The 25,255-nt window shown below is 41.2% G+C and overlaps 1 protein-coding gene across 1 annotated transcript in view; it reads left to right on the top strand.

Annotated features, from left to right (window-relative positions):
- Positions 1-25,255, top strand: part of LOC103033543 (receptor tyrosine-protein kinase erbB-4) — a 555,493-nt gene that overhangs the window by 335,191 nt on the left and 195,047 nt on the right. Inside the window, exon 3 of the mRNA XM_022680070.2 lies at positions 12,165-12,351. Coding sequence (XP_022535791.1) covers positions 12,165-12,351 — 187 coding nt within the window. The remainder of the gene's footprint in view (positions 1-12,164; positions 12,352-25,255) is intronic.

The raw sequence follows: 25,255 nt of genomic DNA on the forward strand, positions 1-25,255 counted from the left end.
GCACAAATGGGAGTGATGTGAAAAGGGCACCTTCACGCCAAGGTGTGGCGCTGTCAAGTGTACGGAAGACAGTGTTCCTTCTTGTGTTACGATCTTTAGAATCGAAGAGCGTAAAGAGAGATTTGTGAGAATTAACTTTTTTTTTAAAAGGCTTTTTGTAGGCTTTACACAATAACTTAGATGTAAACTTTAAAACTATGTCAAGGTTCTTCACAGTTGCATATTTATCACAGAACAATAGTTTTGTATAGAATTTGTATAGAATTTATACTTTTTCATGATTGCAATCGTCTGATAGCGAATCTAATCGAAATGAGAGCAAAAAAAAAAATCATCATTTCTAATAAATGCATTCAGCTTCTGACACAGATTGCTGAAACATAAGTGCAAAATGCAGATAAATCTAACCATACAGTCTGCATTGAGTTTTGGGAAAGTGGAACTGTGTTATGTGGAACTGTATATAATTAGAATGCAAAACTCAAACATTTGTTAACAGTCTTTCCTTCATCCTCATGGTCAAGCTAGAATAAAATGTTCCTTGAAACACTTTAAGCTTTTTTTTAAGGGTCCTTGAAGCACCTCATGGTGTTCTTTCACAGTTTCAAACCAAAGAACCCCTAGTAAGCTTCATAATGTCTATATACATTTCCTCTAGGACCTATTTTAAGGCTTATTTCAAGAGTAATTTAATAGAATACCACTTTTGTTTCCAAAAAGAACTATAAAGTAAATACACTGTGAATGTTAAATATTAAAGCTACCTGCTTAGTATTGTGTAAGTCCCCTTTTTCCCATAAAACTGCACAGTTATTGGTTGGCTTTTTGGTACCAAGCTATTGCTTGGCTTTTTGTACCAAGACCTTACAGCAAATCCTTAAAAATCCTGTAGCTTGAGGTAGGGCCTCCATGGATCACCTCAATGGTTGATCTTGGTCTTAAATTGGAGACCTATTGGTAGATGTATTGGTAGACCACTGCATACAAGGAATGTCCCACAAGCAAGTCTAAAATTCTGGAAATATCCTGTTTTAGTCAACTACCCATCATTATATCACCTGGTCAGAGTGTCTTGTAACAAAGCAATCAATGTCATTCACCTCACCTTGCCCTAGTTTTAATGTATGGATGTATATCAGTATATACATTCCAATTGACAACTCTCATGTCTCAACTCTCTTGACTTTGATTGACATCTGTAAGACGTTGTGTGACATTAGCATGAAGTTTTAGATCAGGTAGGGTTGGCGCGCCAAAACGTGTCTCGAGGACACGCGAAACCCATCCCCTCCGGCACACGCGGGGAGTTCAATATGTATGTAAATGAGTAGTAATCAGGCTAACGTGTGTTGAGTCTCTCAAACATGCTAATGGTGTCATTACACTCTTTCCTCTTATTCTTAATTGGTTTCTCGTTTCCCCCACCCTTCCCTACTTTTGCTCTCTCTCTCGTTCACTCACTCTCTTTCTACTACTGCTTGATAGCACTCTCTCTCTTTCTCTGTCTCTCTCTCTCGCTCAGTGTCTCAAGCTCTTTCTCTCTCTCTGTCTTTCTCTCTCTTTCTTTCTCTCTGAACTGGAACAGGTGGAGTATTAATTATGCATTAAAATATACAGGAGACTGGCTGTGATCCGCTTGACTGCACACCTTCCCTTGCTATGGACTCCAGTATCGCCTCTCCATCCATCCCACCCACACTCTATCCTATCCATCCCTCTTCCCCTTTCTCCAGCCTCCACTCTCACTCTCTCTCTCCCTCTCTCTTCATCCCTCATTCTCTCCCCATCCATCTCTCTCTCTCTCTCTCTCTCTCTTGCGCTCTCTCTGAGGTTCAGGGCTGAAGGACTCCATTCCCACCCTCGGCACGTCTCGGAGGGTGAAAGAAGCTTTTGTTTCCCAGGCACACTTCCTCCAACAAAACTCGGCCACAGAGAAGAGAAAAAGAGTCCAGCGATTGTGTCCACGGCTTTCATAGGCCTGGACGGGAAGTGCCTCCACTGTGGCCACCTTTATATTCCTGAGAGAGAAACGAGAGAAAAAGAGAAAGAGAGAGAGAGGTTTCAGGAGAAGAGTATAGAAGTGTATACCTCTCAGAAAAATATTTATATTTTTCACTAGTATAAAATAAACCACTGTGGTTACTAGCTTATAACAAGTTTTTACTAACTCACTAACCCATCACTAGTGTTGAACGTTATATTAGAAGAAATGAGAATTGAGAAAAAGTCTCTCAATACTTCTTTATTACAATCTTTGACTGTAACAACGCTGGCGAATTGTAACGTATTTATCCTTTTGCTACATTGTTCCATCCATCTTGTGCACTGCATCAATTTCAGTGGGATGTTGCTACCACCACCATGCTTAACAGTTGCTAACAGTTGGTACAATGCAATGCTATTCAGGTTACCTTTACTCTTTATCTCTAAACAGCTCAAACTATTGTCCAGTATGACCAGAAGCAATATTGCAACTCAAGGTAGGGCAGTACTGGCACTTTGAGATTATGTAAAAGGAACTAAAAAACATAAATTATAAACCTTGTTCGATAAGACCAGCTGTTTTTAGCTCAAATGAGAACTAATTTTTAGAGAACCAACCACTTCTGGGCTTAGACTCTTCTACCAAATCACAGTCCAAGCCCAGTGGTTGGTATTTTTAAAGAGCACAGCCGGTCCGCGGGCTATCTGTGCCTTCGAGTGCCACTTCCGTTTAGTCAAGCTTCTCAATCTTCCAGAGCGCAGCGAGGAGGCCGGACCGGGCCGGCTAAACCAGGTCACAAAGCCTGTTTTTGTATCTCCAAATCTCTTCAAAAGAAAGCCTGCACCTCAATTAGCCGACTTCTTATCTGAATCCTCTCGAGGAAGCGAGGTCCGCTTTTCTTCTCCGTCCTTTGACGGCTCCCCTCAACGCTTCCGCCCCCCCCCCCCCTTCCCAGAGGCCTCTGGTGCTCTCTGCCAGCTGCGTGGAGCCTTCACCATGTTAACACACATTGCATTTATAGCATGGCTTTATTTGGTGCTGCACGTGACTGCCCTTCTCGGGCCTCCTAGGGGCCTGATGGCCTCCTGGTGCTGTTCCTCCCTTTTCTCTCTCTCTCTTTCTTTTTTTCTACTTTGAGAGAGTCCCTCTCGGCCACCTGGAAGAGGCATTCAAGGCTAGTGTTTTAAAAGCATCTCCAACTGCCCCTCAAATCACTTCCTCTGCCTATAAATAACATCAGGCATTTGAGCTGGAGAAACAGCGGCGTCATGCTGAGGGTATGAGGTTCTGGATACCTTCACTGGGAGCCCGGGAGGAAGCTGCCAATATGTTCGTTTTAGTTGACTAGCATTCGTGTTGGTGTTCAGGGGCCAGAGTGAGGTTTGTTAGATGCCAGACGTGATGCTCGAACCGGAGATCAGAGCTCCATGAAGTTATTTGCATGGTAAACCCATCGAAGACCCACTTATTCATCCTCAAAGAAGATTTACTGATTGTTTTCCTAAATTTTATATAAATAAAAAATCCAGACTATGAAGGAATCATGTAGTAAACTTTCAGTTTCTGAGGCAGGTAACTCTGATGAGCGTATCGTACGCTGTGTTAGCCGTTGATCATTTATCATAGTTACCATAAACATCCCATCCCATGTGTTGTCTACTCGTCTATGCCATCCAAAAAACGGGGCCTAAAGTCTGCATTTGCATGATATACCCAGAGAAGGCCCACTTTATATCCTTAAAGCAGTGTTGTGCGTGAACGAGTTCAAAAGAACGCGCTCATTGAACATGCTCATTTTTTCTTAAACACACATTTTTTAATAAAGAACTTGAACGTGAATTAGTTCACAGTATGTGTCATGAATGGCAGACATCCCTGTAAATGAACATTGCCTAGAGAGCGCAGAGCACGAGGGTGAGGGCGAGAGAGAGTGAGAGAGAGAGAGAGAGAGAGAGAGAGACCAACAACGAGAGCGCGGAGCGCACGCGAGAGAGAGAGAGAGAGAGAGAGAGAGAGAGAGAGAGAGAGAAATGACAAGAGTGAAGAGCGCGAGGGCGAGAGAGAGACCAACAATGAGAGCGCGGAGCGCGCGCGCGCGCGAGAGAGAGAACAACGACGAGAGTGCAGAGCGCGAGGGCGAGAGAGAGAGACCAACAATGAGAGCGCGCGAGAGAGAGAGAGAGACCAACGACGAGAGTGCAGAGCGCGAGGGCGAGAGAGAGAGACCAACAATGAGAGCGCGCGAGAGAGAGAGAGAGACCAACGACGAGAGTGCAGAGCGCGAGGGCGAGAGAGAGAGACCAACGACGAGAGTGCGGAGCGCGAGGGCGAGAGAGAGAGACCAACGATGAGAGTGCGGAGCGCAAGGGCGAGAGAGAGAGAGAGAGAGAGAGAGAGAGAGAGAGAGAGAGACTGATGGCGAGAGCGCGGAACGCGAGGGCGAGAGAGAGAGAGAGATACAGAGAGAGCGAGTGAGTGAGAGAGAGAGAGTGAGAGAGAGACCGACAACGAGAGCGCGGAGCATGAGGGTGAGACAGAGAGATACAGTGTGAAAAAAAGTATTTATTTGAATATCTCACTAAAAAAGTAAAATGAACTCAACTGTGAACTAGTTCAGAATTAAAATTGTGAACTTTGAACGTGAACTGTTCCCTTTGAGCATGTATGAACTGAACTTGAAGTAGTTCAGAAAAGCTGTGTGGCACAACACTGCCTTAAAGAATATTTTAGATATTCTGCAAGTTTAGTAGTCATAACTAGCTAAAGAAATGTTTTTAATGCATTATTGATTCACACTCCACAAACTGTTCATGATGTTTTTGTCAAATACTTTAAGTAATTCAAAATATGTTTCTGAAACTGTAATTTGAACTATATTTTCCAGTATTTTGGCCTCTCCCTATCCAAACAGACTGCCTAGTTGTGTTGCAAAGAGCAGACTTGCCCATAAGAACTGTTAACTCAGTCTAAGACTGTGTTAGCCATTGAACTGAGCAGGAGTTACCATAAACATCTCCCTTCCTCAGATTGTGTTTTCTATTTGTTTATAGCCTCAAAAATCACAGTAAGGGTACGAGGTTTCCAGAAACCTTCACGCAGAGCCCAAAAGGAAGCCGACTTTATCCATGGTATAGCATTGGTGTTACTATTTTGGGGCCAGAGTGAGTTTTTGGGTAGACGCCAGTAGTGGTTGTGTATTCGATTCAGGTTCAGGCAGTTGTCTAAATTATTCAGTAGGCTTGGTGTTGGTGGTTGTGTGGATAAAGCCTGATAAAATATCAGCACTGACCTGGTTCAACAGGGTCCATATGGGGCATTTCCTAGTGGCAAACTTTGCAATTTTGAATGATGGCCAAAGGGTGAGCAATATGGAGAATTATCCATTGTATAGCATTAATGTTAGCTTTTGGGGTCCAGAGTAAGTTTTGTTAGATATCTGGCAACCAATCTCAAAAGGTGCCATGATGGTTGCACCATTGAGTTTATTGATCTGCATGCATTATTTTGATTTATAGCAGGACAATATTAAATATTGTTATATTGATACCAGGACATTATCTAGGCTTGTAAACTAAGCTTGTAACCCTACCAGCAGTCTATTTCCATGCCTTCTGCCTACATTGTTTAAATAGCAACAGTGATTATAAATATATGTACGCCAATGGGTGTAATGGTCTGGAAAAAGGTGTGTTTACGTAATTTGTGGCATATTGCTATCTTGGCATCAGAAAACACAAATGCAACACTGACACTGAATACAACCCAGACAGATGTCAACAGTCTGGCGTTCATTGCTATCTTGGCAGTTTTTTTTTTTTTTAACACAGGCGCCTCCCCCAGATTCATAGTAGGACTAGAGAATATATATTATAGAGGATAGCAGGACATTATCTGTAAACTAAGCTCGTAACCACAACAAGGTGTTTTCCTTTATTTATGCAGTTCATTATTGAGTAAGCAATGGGAAAGTGAGTGGGGCATGCGTTCCACCACATTCGCTCCCTCTCTCGCTCTGGGAAGTATCGATCCACAGGCTCGAAAATAAATTACTTAAGAGAGAGGAAGAGAAAGAAGGAGAGAGATAGAAAGAGAGAGAAAATAAAACATTAAATGGTGCTAGGAAAAAAAATAAAGTGAAAGCAGTAGCTGAATAGGATCCGAAGGAAATCTTAACAAAGTAATCCTTTAATTAAATTAGGCAAAGTACAACAAAGATGCCTCTGTTTATTGTTGACTTTTTCCCCCCACGTCTCTTTCTATTTCCTTCCTTTTTGTTCGGCTGTTCTTAAACAGCAGCAGGTTTCGGGGGTTGCTAGGTAACTGGGATGGGTTTACTTGCCGATGGCCGGGGCGGAGGGGTATTTGGCAGGCAGTGTGAGATGTGAGGGGCATGTGGCAGGCCGTGGTGCACTTGTGGGGTATTTGTATTTGGTATATGGCAGTCTCTGGTGGATGTATTGGGGCATTTCCCAAGAACTGAGGGCTGAATATCGTTTTTTCAATCAGATTTAACAGCACTATGGGTACCCTACCAGCACTATGTGCCGGGGCCATTTTAAGACATTTGGGGGCCCCAAGCAAAATGGACAAAAGTGTTATGAACTGTTATGACTGTTATTGCTATGTCTATTTGAGTGTTGTGTCATTAAATAGTTTTAAAAAAGTTTAATACTAGCCCTGAAACATTAGTATATCATTGAAAAGTTAATTTGTGTCAGTAATTTAGTTCAAAATGTGAAATTCATATGTTATGTACAGGGGTTGGACAATGAAACTAAAACACCTGTCATTTTAGTGTGGGAGGTCTCATGGCTACATTGGAGCAGCCTGGTGGCCAATCTTCATTAGTTGCACATTATTGCACCAGTAAGAGCAGAGTGTGAAGGTTCAATTTGCAGGGTAAGAGCACAGTTCTGCTCTAAATATTACAATGCACACAACATTATGGGAGACATACCAGAGTTCAAACGTGGACAAATTGTTGGTGCACGTCTTGCTGGCACATCTGTGACCAAGACAGCAAGTCTTTGTGATGTATCAAGAGCCACGGTATCCAGGGTAATGTCAGCATACCACCAAGAAGGACCAATCACATCCAACAGGATTAACTGTGGACGCTGTAAGAGGAAGCTGTCTGAAAGGGATGTTTGGGTGCTAACCCGGATTGTATCCAAAGAACATAAAAGCACGGCTGCCCAAATCACAGCAATTTTTTTTAGATATTCTAATTTTTTGTATTTCTAGGCTACTTGCTGCTGCTAAATTACACCATTTGTACATGCAGTAATAATTTAGGGCATTTGGGTATTTGGAGTTAGAGTATGTTTGGTAGGATTATTATAAATGATGCATCACCTGTAATGAGACAGCTGCCCCGAAGGGAAGATCCAGAGAGCTGTCTCAGAATTTTTATTTATCCCAGTGGAATAAAGCACCAGGATGAACTCAAAAGCAGATATAGGGGAATTGCAGTGAGCTGGGTTCGAACCAAGAGTGTTGGAGTGAAAGGCCAATGAATAGACCACAACACTATTGGGGAGTGTGAGTGGTTGGTGACTGTAGGTGTTTTAACACTGGGGGCAGGGTTTAGAACACTGAAAGAAATACACACAATTGAGTGTGGAAGTGTAGAAAGAACCACTTTACTGCTGAGAAATGAAAGGAATACAGATATAGAGCAGTGGAAAGATATTTAAAAAAAATAATAATAATAAAATAAAAATCGCTCGGAGCGGGGTTTGACCCGCGAGCACAGGCTTTGAGGAACCTACACGCTGCGCCACCGGGGACGAGCCAATGACGTCTGCGCAAGGAAGAACTAAGTGACTTGCAAGCGGGAGAAGGAGAGCTAAATAAATGAAGCGAAATAAAAAATATCCGAGCAGGAATAGTGATTTAGAAACTGTGAGAAAAAACAATAAGGGCTAGAGAGAAAAAGTAAGCGAAGTTAGAAGGGAAGAAGTATCCCCCTCTGGTCGCTAGAAACGAAAGAAATTTTTTTTTTTTTTTGACGAAAGTGCAAAGAGAAAGAGAGACAGACAGCCTCGTGGTGACACGACCAGCGAGGTGAAGGGGTTAGAGTGACACAGGTAGCTCTAGAAGAAATAAAGAGAACCTCTCTGAACTGAGCCCAGTATACACTGTTACTCTGAAGAGATCGTAAGAAAAACCGGCGTGGTCTTGCTTTCTGACGGGAATACTCAAGACTCTGTGCTGAGGAACCGGAAGGAAGCCCTTATAAGGTAGTGACACCAGCTGTTGTTAATCGCGCTGATTACCACCTGGCTTAGAGCGTGGCCTCCCTCTAGTGGTGGGAAGACCATGTTGCGGGCGGCCTCTTACATCACCATTTCTAGTTAAAAGTGAAGCAACCAGTGACTCAGATAATCCAGTCTGAGACCATGAGCAGCAGAAGCAGGCCAGAAGAGTTGTATGAAGAGTGTGTGTATGTATGTGTTTAACCCCCCCAAACCCCCCCCCCCCACACACACACACACACACTGATTGCACTCTTTAGAGCTAATCCCTGTTTCCATATGTTTATTATGCCTGAGCAACAATAATCCCACAAATCAACTGGACACTGTATGCAACATTTCATTGTTTCTTATGAATTTGGGGCATGTCTTGGATTAAACTCAATAGTCTAGTTGACCTCCATTGAGAAGAAGTAACTGTAAAAATCTTGTATCTTGTAATTATGGTTTCTTTTGTTCTTCATGGTCTCCTAAATAAAGATACATAAGAGGGATTGAGGCCATAGATGAATCTTCTTGCCAGTGAATTTTCAACATAGGCGCATTCCCAACACTCTTGGTACACACTCATGGACACACAACAGTTCACAAACCCATAGCGTGTGCTCGTGCTCCTTTGCAGTGTGAATAAGCAGGTCAGTTTCCTCTGCTGAGAAGCACAGAAGCAGTGCGCCATTAGGATACCAATCTGCCAAAGTCAGAGCCCACCTGGCTCTTAAAGGGAATGGCAAGTGGCACTCTGATTGTTATTTAATTTATTTTTTTTTACACTTTACGCCCAAAACACACCCATGATTAATTAATAAGAGAATTAAAACATTTATTTTCAAGCATTTCGAGTTATGCTAGGAATACTTTACCCATCATTATGATAGCAAAGACACAACAACATGCCCTTAATCAAGATGCAATCAAGGTGTGTTGTTGCTGGCTTGCCTATAGATCTCTAATCTCTAAAATAGGGCCCTTAGTATTGTTGTTTTTCTTCATTTTTGTTAATTTCTGAATGTTATTAAAATGTCGTAAAACAATAATTTAACCCTTTTAGTTTTGGGGGAATTGCATGGACATTCCTAGTGAATGTGTGGGTTAATTGGCTCAGCTAATTTTGGAGAAAATCTGTGAAAATTGGAGAAAAAACAATTGGTATCGACTATCATAAAATTCATTGAACTTTTTGTTGCAACTTTTCTCAAGAACAAATTTTATTTTATTTAATAATTAGGCTCAGTGTTCTTTACATCACCTGACATGTCAAATAAAGCAGTGTGAAAGTGAGCGATCACTAAAGAGCATCCTGATGATCATATAAACCCACTGTTTAGTTTAGATGGAGAGTGCTGGATTGGTTTGCCCTGGGCTTAATGCAGACATTGTGGTGTTCATGTACAGCCTGCATGTTCTGCAGCGCTGCCGCTGTTACAGGAGCCGTTAGAGGAGCCGGTCATTAGCTGAGATAAATGAGAGTGTGGCGCTGGGATGAGGCTGCCAGCCCGGCCGCTAAAGAGCGCTGGCGTGTCTGGGGCCATTAGGAGACTGACAGAGGCATGACTGGCCCTGCCACTCCACCACCCGGCACAGCTGATCCTCAGCCTGCCTGACAGCTGTCACAGACCAGCACCAACACACTCTCACAGCTGATTCTGCCCACGGGCGCCCAGTGTGAGCTCTCGCACACACACTCTCACACACACACACACAAACTTACACAGACGGAGTCATACACATAAAAGCATATTCATGCAGACACATAACTCCCATATGCCTGTGCACTGCACACATACTGCACATACAGACAGACATTTATGCAATATCTCATGTGCATATACACAAACACAGTCGTATAGCCTTCGAATGTACAAAAGTAACTAGTATAGAAAAAAAAGCCAAGAATACACCTAAATAAAAAATGAATCTAAATAAATTCAGAAAATAATGAATTAATTATCAAATAAATCAATAAATAAAAAACATAGAAGCTATTTAAAATGATTTAAAGAAGAAGATTATTATCAGAGCTGTCAAATCTAAGCAAGAGGTGTTACTTTGAAGAATGTAAAATAATATGTTCATAGTTCAAATCTTCATAGTTTGGATGATTTTAATAATAATCTACAATTTAAACATTTCATTTAAAAAAATGAAAGAAAAAAAAAAAAACACTGAATTTAAAGTGTGTCCAAACTTTTGACTGGTACTGTAGATTGTGAAATTTTGCTTGTTCATTGTTTTGAATCATGAAACTACAAGCGTAAAAAAAAAAAAAAAAAAAAAAAATGGTGTATTGCTGTGAGGATTTGATTGCATTTTGCAACAAGAGCTTTAATTACAAAATAAATAAATAAATAAATAAATAAATAAATAAATTCATTATTAGATTAATAGAAAAATGTGGAAGCAATTTAAAATAGTTTTATTACATTTTGTTGAATTTCTATTAGTTTAATCCCAAATTAATTCATTGATACAACATAAAAAGCAACTTCCAGATTTACAAATGGAAAGGATGTCAAAAATGCACAGTTTTCACAGCTGTGTTGTCTGTATGCACATTAAATCATGAATATTTGGATATACATATATTGCCATTTTTAATGAACCATTTTTAGATATTTTATCTTAAATATTTTTTTAGGTTTAGATTTAAATTCCATGGGGTATGACAAAAGCCATGGGACACAGTGCTAGTTCCTGTCCCATTCTTTTAGCATGTCAGCTTATAACCATAATGCATGCTTTATGTACATGCACACTCATTGTTCTCATATTGTCCCCCCAGATTTAGTGTCCTCTCCTTGTAAGTGTGAGTGTGTCCTCCTGTAATTGCCTCCCTGTGTGTCGTATACGTGTGTGTGACTGTGTGTACTGTATGTCTGTGTGTGTTTTTGTCCGTTTTGGGCCGCCTGGTTCTGATCCGTCCCTGCGGACCCTCTGTGTGTAGTGGTATGCAGCCCGCAGCTGCCCGCGCCCTCATACCCCCCTGACCCAAACACACCCCACTCACAGCCACTCACGCCACTGCCCATAGGGGACCATTCAAATGAGTCTGCAGAGAAAATCAGGCTATTGTTACTCCACAGCGCTCAGACACGCTCCATTACGCTCCACCCTGACGGCACGCTGTGTGATGATGTCATGCTACAATTGGCTGTATGGTGGTCGGTGCTGATGAGTGCCAGTTTTATCATTACGTTTTTGATCATTTTTGCGACTGCTCTTGACGAGGCTTTCAAAGTTCTTAAAATGTCTCAGATTGACTTACCTTAATTAGTTCTTCTCATAATATGGATTAAAACATTACTCAAATATTCACTATTCACTGTATACCTGTAACTCTACCTCTTCACTACTTTACAACTGATGCTCTCAAGAAATTCAAGCAATTCACTTTTGAAAAGTTCAGCACAGCTGTTAACTGAAAGCCTGAATTCCAGGTGACTCTACCTCATAAAACTGGCTGAGAAAATCCAGCCAAGATGTGCAGAACTGGCATCTAAGAAAGAGGTGCTACTTTGAAGAATCTAAAATATAAAATAGTTCTGATTCTGGTTTGTTTAACACTTTTGTTTTTCATCCATGTTTTTTTCTTCATAGTTTGGTATTAACTTAGTATTAATCTGCAATACATATTTGTATTTGATTATTTGTGTTAAATAAACCTGTCTATCAACATGTCCAGCATGACTATTATCACCAACTTCTTAAAATTTTGTTGCCAGGAGTGGCATAATATCACCCAAAAGCAGTGTGAAAGACTGGTGGAGCGCATGCCAAATCAGTGTTGTTTCAGAAAATGTCTCTCTAAAGTCAATAATCATTAATATTCTCATGGCTTTAAATGAGATCATTTTATCAAACAGTTTCCTAATACTGATGTAAATGCTAATTGTCTGTTTTTTGTTGTTGTTTTTCTTTATCTACAGTCAATCCGGGAGGTAACAGGATACGTGCTGGTGGCTCTAAACCAGTTTGACTACCTGCCATTAGAGAATCTACGGATCATCCGCGGTACACGGCTTTACGAGGATCGCTACGCCCTCGCCATCTTCCTCAACTACCGGCGTGATGGAAACTTCGGTCTGCGGCAGCTCGGCCTCAAGAACCTCACAGGTACTGCTTTTATAGTGAATTCTGAAGAAGAGCGGGATCTATGTCTGTCTCAAGGGATGGATGGATGGATGGATGCGTATTTAGATTAATGAATGTTGTTTATACAGATTTGTATATGTGGATGGATAACTGAATACAAACATATAGACAGATGGATTGATGGATGAATGGGTAGGTGGATGGATATTTTTTTACATTTTAGGTAGATAGATAAAGGAATGATATTTCTATATATGAATGGATAATTAAATATAAAGATTTTTCTACATATAAACAGATGGATGGATGATAGATAATGGATGAATATTTTTTATATACTTTAGATGGATGGATAAATTAATGATGTTTGTACAGATTTGAATATATGGATGGATAATTGAACATGAAGATTTTTCTACATATGGATGGATGTATCAATGGATGGATGCATGGACGTTTTTGCATTTTAGGTGGATGGATAGATAAATAATGTTTATGCACATTTGGATATACGGATGTATGGATGGATAATTGAATATCAAGATTTGTCTACATATAGACATATGAATGTATGGATAGATGTGTGGATGGATGGATGGATGGATGGATGGATGGATGGATGGATTAATGGATGGATGGATGGATGGCTCAATGAATGGATGGATGTTTGGGTATATGAATTTATATATATATATATATATATATATATAGACAGACAGATGGATGAATATGTGGATGGATGTATGGATATGGAAGCATGTCTACATATAGACTTGTTTATGCACGAATGGATGGATATATGGATGAATTAATGAGAAAAGATACACTTTGTCATCAAACCTCTGCTTACCCAACAGTTCTGATAGGCTGTTGGCTGAAAAATGACGACCATGTGACTTTTGTTTTTCACTTAAAATCTACCCATCATTCTAAGCATGTAGTGAGCATCCTTGGAGAAAGTGATGATGTGAACATAGTGGAGAGGAAACTGCGAAGAGCTGAACCCTCGGCAAAACAGCCAATCAGCAAATCCCCCACAGTGCCTCTCGCTTCATTAGAAAACACCCACAGTCTGAGTGGAACTATTAGGAGGGAAATGGGGAGAAGTGGCGGCGGTTGTATACCCGGCTCTCTGCTGGGGTTTACTGGTCTGGACTTTCTCTGAGGCTAACCGCTGAGTGTGGTGATATACGGCGCTGCGTGCGCTCGGCACGCTGTTTATTCTGCTAATTCTCTCCTGCTTTGTCAGGGAGATCAAAGAAAATGTCAGGGCAGCTCTGAATAGTCCATTTCATTTATGACGTGAAATCGCAGGTCAATAATTCCAGACGGAGCTGTGTGGGAACCGAGCGGGAGCTCTGATTGAGGATCAGATTGGCCTCGGAGAAACTGCTGACCTGCTCACTGTTTCCCAGCTTTAGTCAGGCTTTGTTACAGAACATTTTCTCCTCTGTTTGGAGGAGGATGATTCTGAGGTAATGACCTGAGCTCATCCTTAACAAAGCTTCTATCTGTTTTCTCTTCTTCTGTGCAGTATTATACTTCACTGCACTGCAGCACTATGTTCTATAGGCTTTACCTCAAGCTAAAGAAGTATATTACAGTATTGTATAGTAGTGTACTCATGCAGCTAATTAATTCAGACAGTGTGTGTTGCACTGTGTAGTGAATGCAGAACAATTTTGAGCAGTCACATAGTATTCACAGTAATAACATTTATTGGATGCAGTTATTACAGGTATTAAATAATTTGGAAACTAGAGAAAGTACCATTTGGTAGTACTGAAATCAGAGGAAGTACTGAATGGTAAATCCAGAATACTGCATCGTTTTAACAAATTAGGTGCTTATTAATCAATAAATCATATTATTTGCTTAATAAATGCTTAATTACACATGTGTAAATTATTTATTTACTACTTACTAGGCTGTATTATGTGTAAGTGTTATTGGTGCTTAATTAGGTGTCTGAGATCGATTGATTAAATATTTATTCATTTATTTTTAGTGTCTAATTCGTGATGAACAGAACCTCACTTTAGAATATGGTACTCATCTTGGTCTATAAATGACTTATTAATCCCTTATTAACTTAATACACTTCCATAGATCAAACTGTAATAACATGTAGAATTAGCTAATAGTTAATGCTTAATAATCTGCTTAACAGGTTGCTAACATAACTGTTTATTGTGCTCTATAATAACTAATACAGCCATTATTAATCAGTTAACAGACCACTAGTTAAGCACCAGTACCACAATAAGTAGTGAATAAATAATTTACAAATGCCCAATTAAGGCTTTATCAAGCAAATAATAAGACATTAATAAGCGCCTGATTTATGTTCCTTAAAATAAAGTGTTACCAAATATATATATATATATATATATATATATATATATATATATATATATACAGAAAAAGTTGCCATAAAGTAACTTAAAATACTGAATAATCTATAGAAGCTATTAAATGCTTTGTCTTCATTCAAAAATATTTTATAGTACCTACTGAAAAATGTATATTATATTGTGGCGTGGAAGAGGAAGGAAGACCCGTGAGACTCATGCTGAATGCTCAACAGCTCCTTTATTGAACCGGCTTGCCACTCACTTACAGTCTTTAACAAGACTAGGAGAGCTAAAACCATAACCCCACAGAGCTCAAACAGCCCAAAGGCCACCAACCCAGCTGTGTGTCTCCCAGATGGCAGATCCAGCCTGCCGCCTGCCAGCGGCTCCGAAGAGCCAGAGTTCAGATTAGGCACGAGTGCAAGGCCGGCAGGTTCCGCACCACCGTCCACAGTGTCCGACAGTCTCGGCCTATAGGGGGCCAGCCTATCACGGTGCACAATCATAGTGCGTCTGCCCCACCGGATCTTATACACCACCTCCCCCAGCCTGGACAGCACCAAGCACGGACCCACCCAGGCCGACTGGAGCTTCGGGCACAGTCCCTTCTTCCGCTGAGGGTTATATAGCCAAACCCTCGCCCCCACCGCCAACGGGTCCCCAAAACAGCGCGTGTCGTACGCACGCTTCTGCTTCTGCCCGGCAGTAGACTGGTTGGAGCGCGCTAGACGGTGCGCTAATTCCAGCGAAGACATAAGGTCCGAGACGAAAGTGGGCATGTCCGAAGCGTACCCGCCCCCGTCAGGAGGCGCCCCAAAAGCCAGGGAGACCGGCGTCCTCAGTTCGCGCCTGAACATAAGCAGAGCCGGCATGAATCCCGTCGTCTCCTGCACAGTGGAGCGACAGGCCAGCAGCACTACCGGCAGGTGCCTGTCCCAGTCACGCTGGTTCTTGTCCGACACCATGGCCAACTGCGCCGCCAGCGTGCGGTTAAAACGTTCCACCAGTCTGTCACTCTGCGGATGAAGGGGCGTCGTCCTGGTCTTATGGATTCCCAGGATGCGGCAGACCTCTGCCATGACCTCCGACTCGTAATTTCTCCCCTGATCGCTGTGCAGTTCTTCCGGAACCTCGAATCTGCAAAAGAACTCCCACACCAGGATATCCGCAGTAGTGACCGCCCCTTGGTCTGGCACCGCGTAGGCCTCTGGCCACTTCGTGAAATAGTCCATCGCCACCAGAACAAAGTGATTTCCAGAGTCCGTCACCGGAAAGGGGCCCAGCACGTCCACGGCCACCCGCTCCATCGGGCTGCCGCACTGGTAAGGGTGAAGTGGGGCGCGGGGCGCCCTCGAGGGGCCCTTTTTGGCAGCGCACACGTCACAGCAGTGCCAAAGAGTTCCACGTCAGTTCTACACCCAGGCCAATAGAAGCGTTGCCTCAGGCGCCTCAGAGTCTTGGTGACACCAAAGTGCCCAGCCCCAGGTGACCCATGAACTCCCCGTAGGACCGATCCCCTAAGCACCCGCGGTACCACCACCTGAAACACGCACCGCCCGTTCGCCAGATCCTCCCAGGTATGGCACAGCACGCCGTCGGACAAACTAAAACTTGGAGCTAACTCGTGAGACTCATGCTGAATGCTCAACAGCTCCTTTATTGAACCGGCTTGCCACTCACTTACAGTCTTTAACAAGACTAGGAGAGCTAAAACCATACCCACAGAGCTAAATAGCCCAAAGGCCACCAACCCAGCTGTGTGTCTCCCAGATGGCAGATCCAGAGTGGCGCCCACCCTCCCTGCACAACCCCTCCCAAGGGAGATGCCCCACCCCTGTCATCCTCGCACACAGGAGAACAGAAACATGCCTGCAGGCAGCCACACACACAACCCAGAGCCGCCACAATATACTGAATAATTGTCAGTATAATACGGAACTGAATAATCAATATTAGCTCCTTAATATTTGAAGACTTTCTTTCTTTATATATATTATTTTAAAACATTGCTGTAAGGGTTTGATTGCATTCCAAATAAAAGCTAATTTACAGTATCTATTAAGTAGTAAGCCTCACCTCATCAAGCTCAAATACAATGCAGATGAGCGGATTCCTTTGGCAACATAGTGTATATCACTGTGCATTTGTAGACATAAAACTGAAATAAAAAGTCAAACAAGTGCTAGATTTTAATCTACACAAATTTTTCTCCTAAAACTGTTTATTTTGGTGATTAAAGCGCTTCTATTTCTTTACAGTAAGCTTAGATTTTAAATGTTTTGCTTTAGTGTGAGTTTTCAGTGTTCAAGTTTCTCCAGCATTAGCTGCTAACCTCAGCGCAAGCGGTACGCAAATGCCTCCTGATAGCACTAGACTGAAGAACCTTGAGGGTTCCCATAACCCAGAGTGTTATGAGGTAGCGATTCGTCTCACGTAGCTTGTTTTAATATGGCAAACACGCAGACTACAGTCCAATATACTTGCCTCTGAATGGCTAAAGAGTGAAGGAGCTAGCACTGCGGTTAGCAGCTAATGCTAATGCTGCTGCACCTAGCCTTAGTGCTGGAGAAATTTTATTTTAAACTCAACCTTATAATGCTGTACTTCAACCTGACTATAACTATATAAGGTGCACTGGATTGTAAGACGCATTTTAAGTCAAGTTTTGGGACAATTAATGCATTTTAAGAGCGCTTTATAGTCTGAAAAAATATGGTAATCAATAAAAAGGTATAAATAATTTTGCATTGGCATTAAAATCTACTGTAGTGATGTTGAGTAAAGTTGATGTAGAGAGATGACGCAGCATGTCTCCAGGTCCTGTCTCTCTCCAGGTGGTGTTGAGTGGATTGGAAATGTTAGGGTCCTGAGTGCTCCTCCCCTGCTCTCTCGGCTCTACCTGATCACTGTAATAACACAGCCCCCCCCCGCACTCGCGCTCCGCTCTCGCTGAAATCCTACAGTAAGTGCCTGGCCCTGGCATTACCCACGCTCCCCTGCTCCACACGCCACTCCCAGGCTGCTGATTGGCTGGTCAAATGGCTGAGCACAAACCGCGCTCCCCTCCTCGCCTGCCCCCGGGCCGCGTCCAAAATGGCATCAGCTGCTCCGCTTGCTTATTAGGCGCCTCCGTAAGAGAGGAAGGGATGAGCAACTGCAGGGTTTATTATTACTCCAGCAGGACACTTCAACTGAGAGAGATAGAGGGGGCGGGGGCAGGGGCGGGGGCGTACAAAGGTAGTACTCAAGAAGGTACTGTAGAAGGTATTTAAGTATGTTAATTAACAACAACAACAACAAAAAAAAAAACACAGATGTATACAGTACCAGTCAAAAGTTCAAAAGTTTGAACTTTCATTGTTTTATTTACTTTTTTTTTTCCAGACTATGAAGGAACTAAGAAATCATATATAAAAGTGTTAAACCAAAAAAATACTCTGTGAAGCATTTAGAGTGCTTTTGATTTTGGTTTCTGAGGCTGGTACAACAGAAGTAACTCTTGGTCTTCCTTTCCTAGGGTGCTTCTGATGAGAGCCAGTTCCATCATAACATTTTCGGATTGACTGGTCAATTTTTCCTTTACTTACTTGAGTAGTTCTTGCTTTTTCTTATGATATGGATTAGAGCATTACTCAAATATTCACTATTCACTGTATAACTGTAACTCTACCTCTTCACTACTTTACTTTAACTGATGCTCTCAAACTCTTTATTAAGAGACAATAAATTCAAGTAATTAACTCTTGATGAGTTCAGCACAGCTGTTATCTAGAAGCTTGAGTTCCAGGTGACTCTACCTCATAAAGCTGACTGAGAAAATCCAGCCAACATATGAAAAATCCAAGCAAGAGGTGCTAATTTAAAGAATGTAAACTATGAAACATATTTTGGATTTTGTCTACTGAAGAATTTAATATGATTTCTTCACAGTTTGGATGATTTTTTTTTTTTTTTTGTTAAATACACCTGTCTACAAACATGGCCAGCATGACTATTATCACCAACTTCCTAAATTCTTGTGCCAAGAGTGGCATAAGGTCACCCAAAAGCAGTGTGAAAGACTGGTGGAGCGCATGCCAAATCATTGTTGTTTCAGCAAATCTGTTCAGTTTATCTCTGAAGTCAATAATCATTAGTATTGTTGCTTCTAAATGAATATAAACTGAATTTTTGTTTGTAATTTGGAAGAAATTTTATCAGTATTTTTTAGAATAAAATGTCTTGAACAATGTTCAAGTAATTCAAGTAATTAACTCTTGACGAGTTCATCACAGCTGTTAACTGAAAGCCTGAATTCCAGGTGATTCAACCTCATAAAGCTGACTAAGAAAAGGTGCCATGGATCATTGACTGCAAGACCCGAATGATAAAACTACTTAAAATGACCTAGCTATGGTTGGCTAACTTGACTATGGTTGACTAACTGAGTTTCTTGATTCAATGGAGACAGATATGTAGAGAAGCTGAGTACAGGTTTTTTGGGGTTTTTCTTAGCGAGAGATTGAGAGGTAGAGAAAGAGAAAGAGTGTTGTTGTGGAACTTCTTTAAAACCAAGTAATGCATCTAGCCAAGCGCTAAGGCCTCACTGACCTGCACCACAGCTTTAATGCTACTTTTTGAACAATGTGAAAATGATTTACGTCATTTCCTTTTCTTCACCGACTGCAAACTTTCTCCAGACAGCGCCGGCAGAGGAGGAGAACAGCTGCTCTGATTTAGAGCACAGGCTCCTTATTATCTGAGAGCTTCTCCGGAGAGAGCATCAGCGAGGTTTGTCAAGCAGAAGAAACAGAGAATAATTCAGTGAATAATTCAAGTGCTGCGTATTGTTCCACTTACCCAGTCCCTCCTCTGGACGCACCGAGCGCCGCGTACACAGAGTAACCCAAATGCCACGCTGAGACACAGCCATCCAGCACAGCTGCAGTGTCAGGACCTGTGTTTGAGGGCAACCTCAGGGTCAGGGTTACCTGAACTTACTTGCTCCCAGCCTTGATGGTTCACTTGTTAACCCAGGAGAACAGTGGATCAGTCAAAACAAAAAACACTGACCGAACATGTGAAAAACATTGACTATGGTCATATGGTTACAATTACAGCTGTTAATGGATTTATTTCTAATTTTCTCTCATTTTTCCTCACCCATCTAGCTGTTAGTCAGCTGTATATTCCCGATCACTAGTGATAACACAACACAAGGAGGGTGGTGAAGACCAGCACATGCCTCCTCTGATACATGTGAAGTCAGACTCCGCCTCTTTTTTTTAAAACTGCTGCTGATGTAGCATTGCCGAGTAGCATCACAGCGGACTCGGAGAAAAACGGACAAACAGGAAAAGTGTAAAAACACTTTAACAAGAAATTCTGATGGTTAAACAACTGGATTAGAAAATCTTCAAAACATCAGGCAGGTTGTGTTGTGTCTCTAATCAATGATCAGTACTCACCTCTAAGAATGGCCAAACCTAACCATGTTGGTTGACCAACATGACCAAGCATGTTCAGAATTAAACGTAACAAACACTAGGATAGCCAAGGGGTCCAGCTAGTTTACCAGTATGAAATATATTCGGATGAATTGGATTACCACCTATTTTTATCCACTTTGACCATCAAACACCAGCTTAGACCAACCTAAAAAACAGCAACCAGCTAAACTTAGGCTTAAGCTGGGTTTCTCAGCAAGATAATAAGTTCCACGGAAGCCTCACTTCACAACTTCCTTCAGCCTTCCTTCATGTTTTCATGTTTTAAGACAGTGGTTGTTGAACCAATCCTCTGAGACCATATTTTCTTGTTTTATCAAGAAGAGTCCAGTTTCAAATTGAAAGTTTGAGTTGTTAAAATCGTGGAACAGACTTGTAAAAGCAGAAACACACTTTTAAAAAGAGGCTGTTTGACTTTTGGGTAGTGTACCTCTTGGTGAGATCTCATTGACCTTTAAACATGGCTCTATGACACTCTCAGTTATATTTTACCTAGCTTATAGATTTTGAAAGTCGACACATAAATGGATCAACATATACAGGCATCGAACAGCTACATGGGTGTAGCAAGCTAGCTCACATGTCTTTAAATAAGTCTCAGCACCCTTAAAAGTGAAAGGATAAAGATTGACCAATGGCAACTGTTTAAAATGTAGTGAGAGAGGCTAGCACTGCTGACATTGGTCAGTGTGTGTGTTTATGTTGAAGCCAGTGTGCTAGACTAGTACTGTCTGTATGTTTGTATTGCTTAGATTAATGTTTTAGAATAATAGAAGATGAAAAATGTGATGGCCCATCAGTTGTGGATATACTTTTTTTGAGTCGAGAGAATAAATTCAAAGTGATGAAACTTTATTCATCTTTGTAGGGTGACCAGATGCCCTAAAACACATACTTTAACAAGTAGTAGTTTAACTTTAACAAGTTGAGTAGTTTTCAGTGAGTTTAGCTGATGAAATTAGACCATATAACTTAGAAAGAAGCTTTGGGAAGGATTTTTTTGATAAATATAAAAAGTGCCCAACACCTTTATCTAATCTACTGAGAAGATTTAAAGATTTAGAATGAATTAACACACCTCCTGGCACACTATTTCTGAGTGTGTCTATGCTAGGAAATCAGTGCAGCAGGGTCAGAATATCAGGTGCGGGTGTGGATTGATTGTATCCGGGGCAGGACGTGTCTCCGGGGACGGGAGACGAGGTAGTAAAAGCCGGCGGCCGAGCTCCACTGAAGAGCCTTTATCTCCTTAACCATCGCTTACACTCAGATCGATCACTTTACACCTCCCCAGAGAGCTGCTCCACACCAAACACATGATAATGGGACAGCGGTGTCGGAGAGATCAGAACGGATGAGAGCGGCCTGCATGTACTCAACAGAGTGTGTGTGTGTGTGTGTGTGTGTGTACATATTGTTACAGTCACAATAAAAGCTTGTATCTATTAAAATAGAAAAAAAGAACCCTTGTTAAATCTCAGTGGACGTCAATGTAAGACAAAATTCTGAACATTTCTATTGGAAAACTCATTCTGGAAATGACACAATGTAAACAAGAACAGCTCGCCTTTTTTAATAGTTAGAAATGCTTAAAGTAAAGTGTTATAAAGCATAATGAATGGTTTATGAAGCTTTATGAATGCATTTATAATGCTTTATAGATACCTGATTCATAGAAAGTGTCACCAAAACCTGCATGGTAACACTTTCTACGAATGTCATCTCTATAAGACTCTATAAACATATTCATAACACATTATAATGCATTCATAAGGCATTATAAACATGGCTAAACATATTTATACAACTCTATAATTCATCATAGCCATGTTTATTATGCATCATGAACTGTGATTATAATGCATTAATAGCTGTGTTTATAACATGTTATACGTCAATACCAAGACACTCAAGTCACAGCTTGCAGACTGTATCATGACTAAAACAGCTTCCAACTTATAAATATAACACACCCTCAGTAATCCTATTAATATATTTTTAACCACTCATGAATTATACTTGTCTGGAATATAATATTAGTTATGGTCCAGTATAATGTATTATAACAGGTCTTTGTGTGTTCTAAGTAAAGTGACATACTTTTTCATTGCAGGACTATTTTAACATGTATATCATAAGCATAGCTTATAATGTATTATAATCACAAGTCATAATGCTTAATAAACATGGCATAAATATGTATAGCCATGTTTATAATGCCTTATGAATGCATTATAATATATTATGAATCTAGTTATAGAGTCTAATAAAGATGACATTCACAGAAAGTGTTACCACATGCACGATATTAACCTGTTACTCTTATTTCCACTTTATAATGCACTGTAATGTATAATATATATGTATATATGACTTTAAAAATCAATTTAGTTGTTTTATACTGTTTTATAATCAATGATCCACTAAATAACGAAGGCCTTCATTGGATCGTTATATCATCAGATCATTATATCATTAAATCTAGTCTCTAGAGACCTCTTGAGCAGGGGTGCCCAAACTACGGCCCGCGTTTCCTTTTTTGGAGCGGCCCGCGAGGTATTTTAGAAATAGAATGAAAGTTGGCCCGCTGTTAAGCAGGTTTTTATAATGTGAGATTCAAAGTTTGAACGCTAGGTGTCAGAAACAGACCAAAGAGTCTAAAAGTGGAGAGGGTGCGCATTTCTAGCGCAGAAAAACGAGCTAAAGAGTCTAAAAGTGGAGAGAGTGCGCATTTCTAGCGCAGAAAAACGGGCCAAAGAGTCTAAAAGTTGCCGTAATTAAGGAGTTTAATATTAAGAGACATCATGAAATTAAACATTAATTTGAAAAATCTTAGTTTACACAACACTGTCAAAGATAAAGATAGTACGTCAAGTAAAATGGTGTGTAAATGAAAGTAATCAGGAATATGTATTGTTTAAAGTGGTCTATTTCATTATTTGTTTTATTACAGAGTCTGTGGCCCGTGACTTCAAATATATTTCTCCTTCTGGCCCCCAACAAAAAAAGTTTGGACACCCCTGCTCTAGAGTATAGTTCCAGACATAGGGTTTGAGTGTGAGAGTGTTGTCAGTTTGATAGATTCTGGAGGCTTGTAGACGATGTCCTGTTGAATTTTGTCTCTCCGCTTCCGTCCGTGTCCTTCCTGCCCTTCACTCCGTCTGCACTGTTCCAATTCTGAGCCCCGAAGAACCGAAAGAACTGCAGATTTCCCAGTGATCCTCCTCTCCGAACTCCGAACGCCAGGGGTCACAACACGCCTCTCTGCACTGACATTTCAAAGTGCCGCCTGTGCCTCAATTTCACCAGAATTGACAGAAATGGACAGACTTTTCTACAGGCATCCATTTTCAGATTTTTTCTGTTTTTTTTTTCTATCTTTTTTCCCTCCGTTTGTCAGTGTTCGACTGGTAATTACTGCCTGCTGGCATTGCAAAATAATAACAGCCTCAATAAAACAGAATAAAGAGCCGCGTGTCAATTTAACACATTTCATTATTCTCTTCTTCTCTTTTTTTCTTTCTCGTTTTTTTGTTAAAGCGGGTTTTCTGTTTGCTTTTGAACTGGTGCTATTGTCCCTGCCTGCCTGTGCTCAGTAATCGGGGGTTATTATTGGCCCCTTTAACCCACTGAAAGTGTTATATCTCTCTCTGATTGCCAGAGCCACTCTAAACAGCATGTGTGTCTGGGCGTGGGTGGGTTGGTGTATGTGTGTGTGTGTGTGTGTGTGTGTGTGTGTGTGTGCGTGCATGCTAGGAATGCAACTGACTGACTAAAAAATACTTTAATTCAATGTAATGTACGTATAACATCAGAGAACATTGAGGATGTGTTATAGGTGTCTCATACACTAGAGGGCGCTAGAGAATGAGTCAAAAAGTGCTTAATATAGAACATTTTGAACACAATTATAGGTTATAAATGTTTGATCAAGCTTTCAGTACCACAAACATTATTTTAAAAAATGTTTTAGCTCCAGTTGTAAGTATTTTAAATATACTCAGGCTGTAACTTCAGTTTTTGCTCACGAACTTGTCGACAAAGTCAAAGTGTTTTTTTTTTTTTTATTGTCATTTCAGCTATATACAGAGTACACAGTGAAACGAAACAACGTTTCTCCAGGGACCATGGTGCACATAAACACAGTGTAGGCAGAACAAAAGTGCAACAGTACAAAAGTGCAGACAGACAATACAACACAATACAGACAAAGAAATAATAAATATCAAGACAGTGTGCAAATTATGCAGTGTGCAAAAAAAGACCAGTGAGGTAGTAATTACCTCTATTACGCAGTGTGCAATAGAGTTCAGTGAGATAGTAGGGTTTTTTAGTGCTTTCCATTTTCTGGGGTAAGTGGGGTAAGAGTGTGTGTGCATGTACAGAAAAACCATCAGTTCAGTCTCTGCAGTTGAGGAGTCTGATGGCTTGGGGGTAGAAGCTGTTGCAGAATCTGGTCGTGCTGGACCGGATGCTGCGGTGCCTTCTTCCCGAGGGCAGGAGGGAGAACAGTTTGTGTGAGGGATGGGTGGGGTCATTCACAATGCTGGTTGCTTTGCGGATGCTGCGGGTGGTGTAAATGTCCGTGATGGAGGGGAGAGAGACGCCGATGATCCTCTCAGCTGTCCTCATAATACGCTGGAGGGTCTTGCGGTCAGAGACAGTGCAGGTCCCAAACCAGGCAGTGATGCAGCTGCTCAGGATGCTCTCAGAGACAAATGTCTCTATTGGCAAAAAATTAGCTTATTGTAAAAATATACTGCCGGCTCAACCACCATCAAAAAAGATCCATAACAAAAGACACAGTGAAACGAGATTAAATACTGGCAAAGCATTTGATCAATGGACACAGCTTAGAGCCCAGAAGGACTACAAGACAGATTTTTCTAAGACTTAGTTAAGCTAGGTGTAGTTTATTCACAACCACTAGTAGGGATGGGCATTTTAAGCTTTTTTAGCATTTAAGGTCTCCCATTCATGCTCAGATGTCCATTTGCAGATAAAAGTAAAGTGATCCAGACTAGTGTTGCTAACGCTGCATGCTACAACATGCTAACAAGTGCAGCAATGCAGATAAGGTACAGC

The sequence above is a fragment of the Astyanax mexicanus genome, chromosome 11 (genome assembly GCF_023375975.1).
Source record: "Astyanax mexicanus isolate ESR-SI-001 chromosome 11, AstMex3_surface, whole genome shotgun sequence".
NCBI classification, from domain to species: domain Eukaryota; kingdom Metazoa; phylum Chordata; class Actinopteri; order Characiformes; family Acestrorhamphidae; genus Astyanax; species Astyanax mexicanus.